General features: G+C 31.2%; 1 protein-coding gene across 1 annotated transcript; it reads right to left on the bottom strand.

Annotated features, from left to right (window-relative positions):
* Nucleotides 1-2,182: 2,182 nt before the first annotated feature.
* Nucleotides 2,183-5,713, bottom strand: LOC105624511 (protein TRC8 homolog). Its single transcript, XM_012205870.1, has 4 exons — nt 5,700-5,713; nt 4,318-4,616; nt 3,693-4,060; nt 2,183-3,574 (listed from the first exon to the last, which is right to left on the bottom strand). The coding sequence occupies exons 1-4, from the start codon at nt 5,711-5,713 to the stop codon at nt 2,183-2,185; spliced, it is 2,073 nt and encodes a 690-aa protein (XP_012061260.1).
* Between the last annotated feature and the right edge of the window lie 3,495 nt (nt 5,714-9,208).

The raw sequence follows: 9,208 nt of genomic DNA, 5'->3' as shown, positions 1-9,208 counted from the left end.
ACACACACACACACACACACACACACACACACACACACACACACATACACACACACACACACACACACAATCTTCTTATATAGAATGGATTAAAGTTGTCTCATCTACCACACATTTCCATATAAATAAATAACCAAATTAAAATATCTTATTCTCTGCTTTTAGAAAATAATCTATTCGACATACCTTTGCAAATTATTCGCAAAACATCAAGTATAAATTAACATAGATTAAGAACACAAGATTAAGTGAAACGATTTTCTATGTCAAAATATTGAGCATATATTCAAGTTAATTACGACACATTGTACTTACATTTTTATTTTTCAAACATTAATAGTCATCTTGTGATTTTAGTTTATATAGTAATATTTTTATTTTACAAACTGAAGAATAATCTAAAGAATAGAATTTTATTTCCAATTACAGTAAATTACAATCGATTTAGTAGAGACGAAAACTATCACTTACTCTCGAAAGTTTAAAGAATACTAAAACAATCATCAATCAGAAATATCCGGGCAATTGAGAACAATAATAGCGCAGAAATTGATACGTTTGATCTTCACAATAATATATTTAAATTCTTACTTATAAAATATCGATCATTAATGTTTCAGCTCAACATTCGAGTCTTCTTCAGCAATGAAATAATTACATGTAATGTTGGTTATACATCATGTGATATATTAAAGAGTGCAGTAAGTAGAATCTCTCAATTCCAAATTTAAGAACGTAACTGTCAATCGATTTTTTTATGATGAAGAATTTCAATATTTTATTATGAAGATTAAACGCATCAACTTCTGCGCTATTATTGCTCTCAATCGCTCGGATATTTCTGATTGATGATTGTTTTATTATTTAGAGAGCTTATTTTATTAATTAATTTGTTTTAAAGAGTAATTCGCTTCGCTCTTCTTATGGTTACATATATTCAACGACATTAGTCAGCACTTGAATATACGAATCATGCGGCCTAATTATGACACAGATATCATAAAATGTTGTGTTGTAAAATTAAAGTTTTAGACTTTGTCATTAAATTTTTTATAAGCCTTATAATGATGTCTTTCCCTTTGTCCATCTTTTCCCCCTCCTTCTCCCTATTTTCCTCTCTTCTGTTTTCTCCTTCTCCTCTTCATTTAATTCGATAGAAAACTAATATGTCAATGTATCATGATTAAGAAATGGAAGCACATGACATATACATGGAAGCTTGTATATCATTATCACGCTGTATACGATTATAGCATAATAACGATCCAAAAATACATTCAATAGTGGACATCTATTGAATCGACAATAGCTAAAGTTTTGAAACTATATATCAAATACTTTCTTCGTAGAACAATCGTCGCATAAAATTGTTTCTTTTTCTAATAAGGGACGATACATAACTGTCAAGCATCGATTTGATTCTCCGTGAAATATGTTGTTAAACATCTAAGAGACACATATTTTTTATACGTGCGCTAACTCATGTTTAAGAAGTGACTAAACATTCCTTTGAAAAAAAAAAAATTTCTATTTCAAGCTGAACTGTCGGAAGTATAAAAGATGGAAAAAAATTTTTTAAACAAAAATTGTACGGTTTCAAGAATACTTCAATGTTGTGAAGAAACAAATTAAAAAAAAATTTTTTGTTTAATAATTATTATTCCACAACCAAATATAAGTATTGCTCATGTATATGCAAAGCAATATAAAAGTATAAATTTCAATAATCACGTTTTTTAAATTATTTATTTGACTTGATTATTGAAATCACTTTTATATTGATTAATAATTGTTAACAAAAAATTTTAAAAAATTTATTTCTTCACAATGAAATACTTTTGAAACCATTAGATTTTTGTGCTTAACATATTTACCGAGAATCAAATCGGTACTGGACAATTGTGTGACTTCCCTTGTAAGAATAATTGTTACAATTTGCTTATTTACAAGATTTTACAAGAAATTGGAGGAAAGACTCAAGTTCTTATACGATTTACATGTAAATGATTTAGAACTATATATTGCCCGATAACCAAGTTGGAGTAATATATAATACAAACGAGCAAAATTTTCAAGCGAGAATCCACGAATTTCGGTGTTTCGCGATCAAAATTGATATTAAAAAAATTAATGTCTATCTACATCATTATATCACAAAATATGCGTGAAGAGTCGCATCATTTCACCTGCCTTCATCTGAATGCTCGGCCAACTGTCTATGATGATTCTGATGAAGTTGTACATTCGAATTTTGCCTAGTTTGCACAACTGCATCATCTTCAACGTCGTTTCTGTCATTTTCTTCAATAAAAGCTGTGTCTCTATTTTGGACGTTTTCAACTTTATACAATATGTCGTGGCAAAGAGGACATCGGTCTTGAACGTATAACCATTTCCGCAAGCATACACCGTGAAAATAATGATTGCATTGAGTGATCTTGGCGCTTTGCATTTCCTGATAGCAAATCGCACAAACATCGTCTAACTGTTCAAGTTGTTCAGCTTTTGCTTCTGGTAAAGAATTAATCTTATTCACAGCCGTCCGGCGTTTCATAAAAATGCTCCATCCAGCCTTCGCTTCGCACCAGATATTAAAATAAGCGTGTATACACATCATGACAGCACGAATAGCTCCACCAGACTCGAAAATCAATATCCAGAAACCGTTAAAAAATAATATAATGCCAAAAGCAAATTCCACAGTATTGCCAAATGATCTTATTATGTATACGCAATCGTCAAATTGTTCCCAGAATTCACTTCTGTATGCGTCGATTAGAAACAACGAATAAATTGCTAGCGAAACCAGTACTTTGACTATTACCTCAATGCTAAAGACCGACACAGCCAACAACCATGTACTCACGGTGAAATGGGACCAGAGGAATACGAGTAACGAAACCGGGAAGAATATTAGAAAAGCACAAACCGCCAAAGCCCGTAAATGTCTATGTAGTGCCGGATTATGAGAAGCACTGAGCGACATCAATAATGGATTCACTATATTGTGCACAAAATGTAAAATCGCTGTGAACAATAGGCAAAAATTACGATATAATCGTACTAGACGTTTCTCTCTATCGAGACTCGTCAATCCGGTTTGTAGAGCCAGAATGTAAAATAGTATAGCGGATACCGTGCCGATACTCTTCTCATCTTCGTCTTCCGTCAATAATATCCATTGGAAGAAATAACCGATATAGTGGCAGATAAACGAGATTATGCTGGTCATACCAAGAACAGCTGTCAATGTCTCGCACCCATTTACCAGCAGCGTTCTGATCATGACGTAATAATTAAATGTTTCCTCGCCATAATGATTTCCGAGGATTTGGACGACTTGTTCTCCCACACGTAGCATCCAAAATGTGCGAAGTACGCACGGCACATTCAAACGCATCCATTCTGTTTCCGCAAGAGCGGATAAACCATAATTGATTATAAAGTTGCGTGCGTGTCGATAGCCTATGTAGATTGTTTTCAACATGGAGACGCCATTATACCAGATGACAAATTTACATACAGCCAATGGGATTAATGTTGCGCATACCGGGGTGTGATACAGATATTGCATCTAGGAAAAAAATGTTTTATTTAATTTAAATTTTCTAAAAATATTAATACTCGCTGTTTTCCTGATTCAACTATTCTTTGTACTAAGAATAAAAAAATAATTAATTTGATAAACTTACTGGTAAAGGATGGATACCCAAGATGGATGGTGACATAAAGCTCAGCACAAGAAGCTTTTGAACTACAGGATGTCTTGGAGCAAGATGTATATAACAAAAGATGCTAGCTAGCAGGCATTGCAATATATAATTCTGGATAATTAGAAAACCCGGACCATTGTATAAAACGTCCGAGAGATTCAGACATAATATATTGTCAAGTATGCTGGTTGTTGATTCGTGGACATTCATGTAAGCTATGATTGCTTTCATTGTACTAACATTTGACCAATACGATACAAATATTACTCCTATAGATATTAAATATAAGTATACAATTATCAAATGTCTAGTACATAACATGAATGTGTATAAGGCTGCAAGAAAACCTGAAAGAAAATGATGTAAATTATATCAACTTATTTATTCAAATACTGCAAAAAAATCATTAATTTTTTATAAGAGGCTCTTTAGTTTCTGCAATGAAATAGCAATTTTTACCACAGTAAGATTTACATATATCTCAAATGCAAAAAATAACTTGGCAAAATAACGTGACTAGAGGCTTTTTTTTTTTGGAAAAAAAAGCGATTCATTTAGAAAATTTACTGAAATTGTAAAGAGTATAGCAAAGTATATTACTTACCTATACAACAACATAAAAATTTAAACATGATTATCAGGTAAGCCTTGTAAGCAAGATGAGTAAAATCAAACTGATCCATTAGAAACGAGTCTGTTGTAACTGCAGAAATGGAACCAGGAATGCTTGATACATTAGTAGTTTTAAAGCCATGTTCATTACTTTCCAGTACAATATTGTCATTGGGTAAACCAAGGCTGATTCTAAGTAACTCATCAATGATAAATAAAGGTGGCACCCTCATTATAACATCAGCAAAGCTGAGAATTCTTTCCCGTATTGAAGTATTCATCTTGCTAGTGCTGTTCAAGGAAAAGTTTGAGGAAGACGTTTTATACACGCCTCAATTTTAAATATGGAAGCAGCATTCTGTTATAGAATCGTACAAAGGCCAGACCTATACACATACACACACACATATATATATATATATATATATATATATATTATATAAACATGTATATATACATATATATATATATATATATATATATATATATACATATATATATATATAACAATTATAATTAACCCTCCTATGGTAAAATAAATCAAAATAAAATTTCAAGATAGCCAGAAAAATAAGATTGGATCCAATTTGATGCTGTTTCTTGTTATTATTTCATCTAATCAATATAACAAAATGGAGATAGACATAAGTAAATAATATATCATAAAACTTCCTGTTGAACAGCACTGTTTCACAAACAAAGCTGGAATCACATCCAATCATTCACACACATACACACATAGGAGTGTTAATATTACTTATAGTAATCTATATCTATATCTAATAAATATCTTCAAACAAAAAATAAGAAAAGAAGATTTTCAAACCCTTTTCACCAATTTCTTTCAAGTTGATTAATTTATATGTAAAATATATGAATACATGCAGAATCGCACTGAAAATTGTACTAAAAATTTATCTGTTGCAGCAATGCAAATCTAGTATTTGATACATGTATTAATTTTAGGTTATAATATCTGTCAAAACATTACACATATCACATAGCACAGCAAAAGTATAGTAGTAATTGTATCTTTGATTAATTTAGATTGCACAAAATTAATCTCATGTGTCATTGGAATCTACTTAAAAATACATATCAAATGTTATCATTACTATTACCACTATCATGACATAAGAAGTCTATTTTCTGGCTGAACTACTGTACACTTTTAGAACTTAAAATGAGATAGATATACGTTTGAAGCAAGTATTTATTGAAAGCGAGAAAGAGAGTTCTAGAACAGTCTAGTGCAGGAATAGAAAAACATCAGAGTCTGTTTTTTGCACTTTTGGAACTTAAAGTGAGAAAGGTACATGTTTGATATTTGTCAAAAGCGAGAAAAAGTTCTAGTGGCAGGAACAGAAAACAAACCTATAAATTCTCATTCGTTAAGGCTCACTCTTCTCTCGCCCTTTCCCTCTTCTGCCTTTTAGCGTTCTAGTCCTCTTTCTCCGCCTCTTTGCCTACTGTAATATACATATATAATTTATTTCATAAATGATTTTATATTATCGCGATATATCTATCTCGAAAATCAAAACTTTACTATATATCAACCAATGAGTACATATATTTATATCAAGTAAAGATCAACTTGTTTTCCGCTGAATAAATTTAATATAGATGGTTTAATATATACACGTCCAATGTCATTGTTTGATCATGTGACAGGATCACAATTAAGTTTCCAGTTGTCACACGCGACGTGTTACATTTAAATGAATAGAAAGAAAATCGTTGGCGCGTGTTGAATATTATAATACGATATTGGTTGAATAGAGCAAATAAGAGAAAACATGAACGAATACTGTTAACCAACAGATAATATAACCTCTGTATACCGTTGAAAATCGAAATAATCTCGAAATAATAAGAATGAAAAACAATGAGCAACGAGTGTTCACTGCTCCGCACTCTTATTTCGGATAGTTTGGATGGACTATGTCTAATCTACTATTGCGGATAAGCATGTCTCTTCAGTGTACTTCACCATGCTTCACCGAAGAAATCGAGAATAATCGAGGGAAAGAGAGAGAGAGAGAAAGTCGGTTTGCAATGACAAGCGAAACAACTTACCGACGACCAACGATTGAGAAGGGAAGTCAAATCACAGATCACATTTCATGACTTGGCGATCGTCATAATCGACATAATCACAATAAGTGACTCTGAATAACTCGAATCGACACGATACACACTCAAGGTCGATACTCACTATTCTCGTTTCTTCATTCCTCATTTGCATCTTTTTGATCGGCCACACTGATCAATTCGTTTATAATATCGTTATCTCCTCCTTTCACCTTATTTCATTGTGATCTGCAGCTTGTCACCCGTTTGTCGATTAATCGCGTCAATAAATAAAAAGGAATTTATTTTTTATTGATCAACAAGGAGGAATCTTTTTTTTTATTGGTCAGCAGGCTTTTGTAGTAGCCCAGCAAACGAGAATGGATTAAAATTTTTTCTATCCGAATGCGTATTTTAAATAGCGAATACTTTTTTTTGGATTTTGATTGGATTCAATCAGATTGAAAAACTGTATTTCCTATTTAAAATTTTGAATTGAACAGTATTCACAATTGTGTTTTTGTACAGAAAAAGTTAATATTATTTTTAGATTGAAAGGCATAGAGATATGCAATTCTTATAAATGAATAAAAATGCGTTCAGGAAAAGCATTCATTTTAACGCGAATCAATATTTCTGAAAATCTCAATTCATTTCATCTATTCTCGTTTGCTGGGAAGATTATCATCTATTTATATTCTCTTTTTCATAAGAATTACGATGTCACGCAATGCAATGCAACAAGTTTTTCGAGAGACAGTGCAGGGAGAATCGTAAAACGAAGACATGATTTGTACTTATATGTACAATAATTTATTGTTCTTTCCTTTCTGTCACGTTATGTTATACATCGATGTAATGTATAAATGAATGTCTCATACTGTCGATGACACGCGTTTTCACAGTTTTGTTCTTTCTTTTACATAAGATCAATATATCAGTAATATTCTTTCTCCTATTCTTCTCTTAGAGGATGCACGCGTTGCATTTGAAAAATCATGCCTCAACTCGACAGTTTGTTATAAAAAAATTTTATATTCGGATTATACACAATGGTGTTAATAAAAATAGAACCTCTCATCAGCTAGTGCGATACAACTTCTGTTATCAGTTATCACATAGAGGTAGGTCCTGCGTGCTCCCCAAGATTCCCATTATGATCATCAGCACTGATATGTCGATTAAAATTCTATCCCGTGGTCCGAAGTGCGATGTGTCGTTGTTTGTCGTAATTATACTGATATAATTGCATGTTTAGTTGTTGACATCGTAAAACGATGCTGCGCTTGCGATGTTTGTGGAGCAGTTCATGTTGTTTTCGTCATTTTGGTGCCGCTGCGGTCCCAAAGACCGCGTTCACATCGATGAATCGTGCCATTTTTCAATCTTGATAGCCTAATAAAATCAGTAATTTATGTACATAGTAATATTACGTACATAGGTGTCATAGATCATACAATTTCGTACATTTTGTAAATACATCTTACAAGGGTATTTACATCTGGTATATGTTGTATATTTTTATTCGCTCGTATTAAGGAATTAAAGAAGAACACTGAGTTACAAGAAACGTAATAATACGCAATTTATTGGCTCTGGAAACAGCGCACAAGGTATCCAAAGAGTCTTTGTTGTCGTAACTTAAACGATACCTAAATGAAATCGCTTAAATGAGTAATGAGTAATGAATCGATTCGAAGTATGATTCAAACGATTTTTCACACGCCTTGTAATATTCTAATTGTCAATTAATTATGCAGACTTCCAAAGAAATTGTCAATATTATTTAAAAAAATTAATTTAAAACACGATCTTAATCATGAGTTTTATCAGATCAACCTTAAATATAATCCGATCGTCGCGTTATCCTTTTTTAAAAAACTATTCGTTCTCATTTTGTTTCCACTCACATTCCCACAAATCGACAATTAATAAGAGAATCCTAAAAATTACTTTTTCAATATTCCAAAATGATTTGTACATCAAACTTATTAATATTAAACTTTTCGCGTATTTCTATTATAGATCGATGATCGTCTAAGCAATTCGTCCAATGAAGAAGCATTCGCGCGTTATTTTTATTACCATAAAAAATTACATTCCATGTGCATATATTTTTTCATTATATTTTAATCTTGTCTATATAAATCTGCAACTTTATTCTTACGTTATCACGAAGCAGTTTTTTCATGCTAATAGTTTGTTTTAGAAATAGATTTATATTGTGTGTGTGTATATATATAGATATATGTATGTGTATGTATATATTATATATATATATACACATACACACACATACACACGTCAACAATTCATATTTCAACTCACACGCAACGTAAAAAATGTCTGCTGGTCATATGTAATACGTTCACCTCGATAAAAAAGTTTTTTCTATCTTCTTTTTTTCTTTCTTCTTTTAAAAAAAGATCTTTTAATATCTCTTAAAATATTATAAATGATTCAATTATATCGTAAAAAAATACACATATATAAATAATTGTGAAATTTGAATATGAAACACCCACAATTTAATTGTGTTATACCTGAAACTCTGATACATATATGAATTATTTTCAGACGATTCGACGTTGAAAACAAGCATATAGAACATGGTTCGTACGTATATGTCGATTCATTTTTCATTATTTCTATCATTTTTGTTATCTGTTACATTATTTTACTAAATCGCCGATATATATACATATGTTCTTTTTAGTAATTTTATTAATATTAATATGAATGTTTGCATACTGTATACATCGATATTATATATATATATATATATATATATATATATATATATATATATA

Source organism: Atta cephalotes (assembly GCF_000143395.1).
Source record: "Atta cephalotes unplaced genomic scaffold scaffold00081, whole genome shotgun sequence".
Classification (NCBI taxonomy): Eukaryota; Metazoa; Arthropoda; class Insecta; order Hymenoptera; family Formicidae; genus Atta; species Atta cephalotes.
Note: the sequence above shows the minus strand (reverse complement) of the source record. Positions and strands in the feature narration are given on the sequence as shown.

What these genes read in the sequence shown, in the direction of transcription:
- LOC105624511 (XM_012205870.1), bottom strand. An exon ending in ATTTTTATGTTGTTGTATAG is followed by an intron (nt 4,061 to 4,317) that starts GTAAGTAATATA and finishes ATTTTCTTTCAG; the next exon opens with GTTTTCTTGCAGCCTTATAC. An exon ending in TGGGTATCCATCCTTTACCA is followed by an intron (nt 3,575 to 3,692) that starts GTAAGTTTATCA and finishes TTTTTTTCCTAG; the next exon opens with ATGCAATATCTGTATCACAC.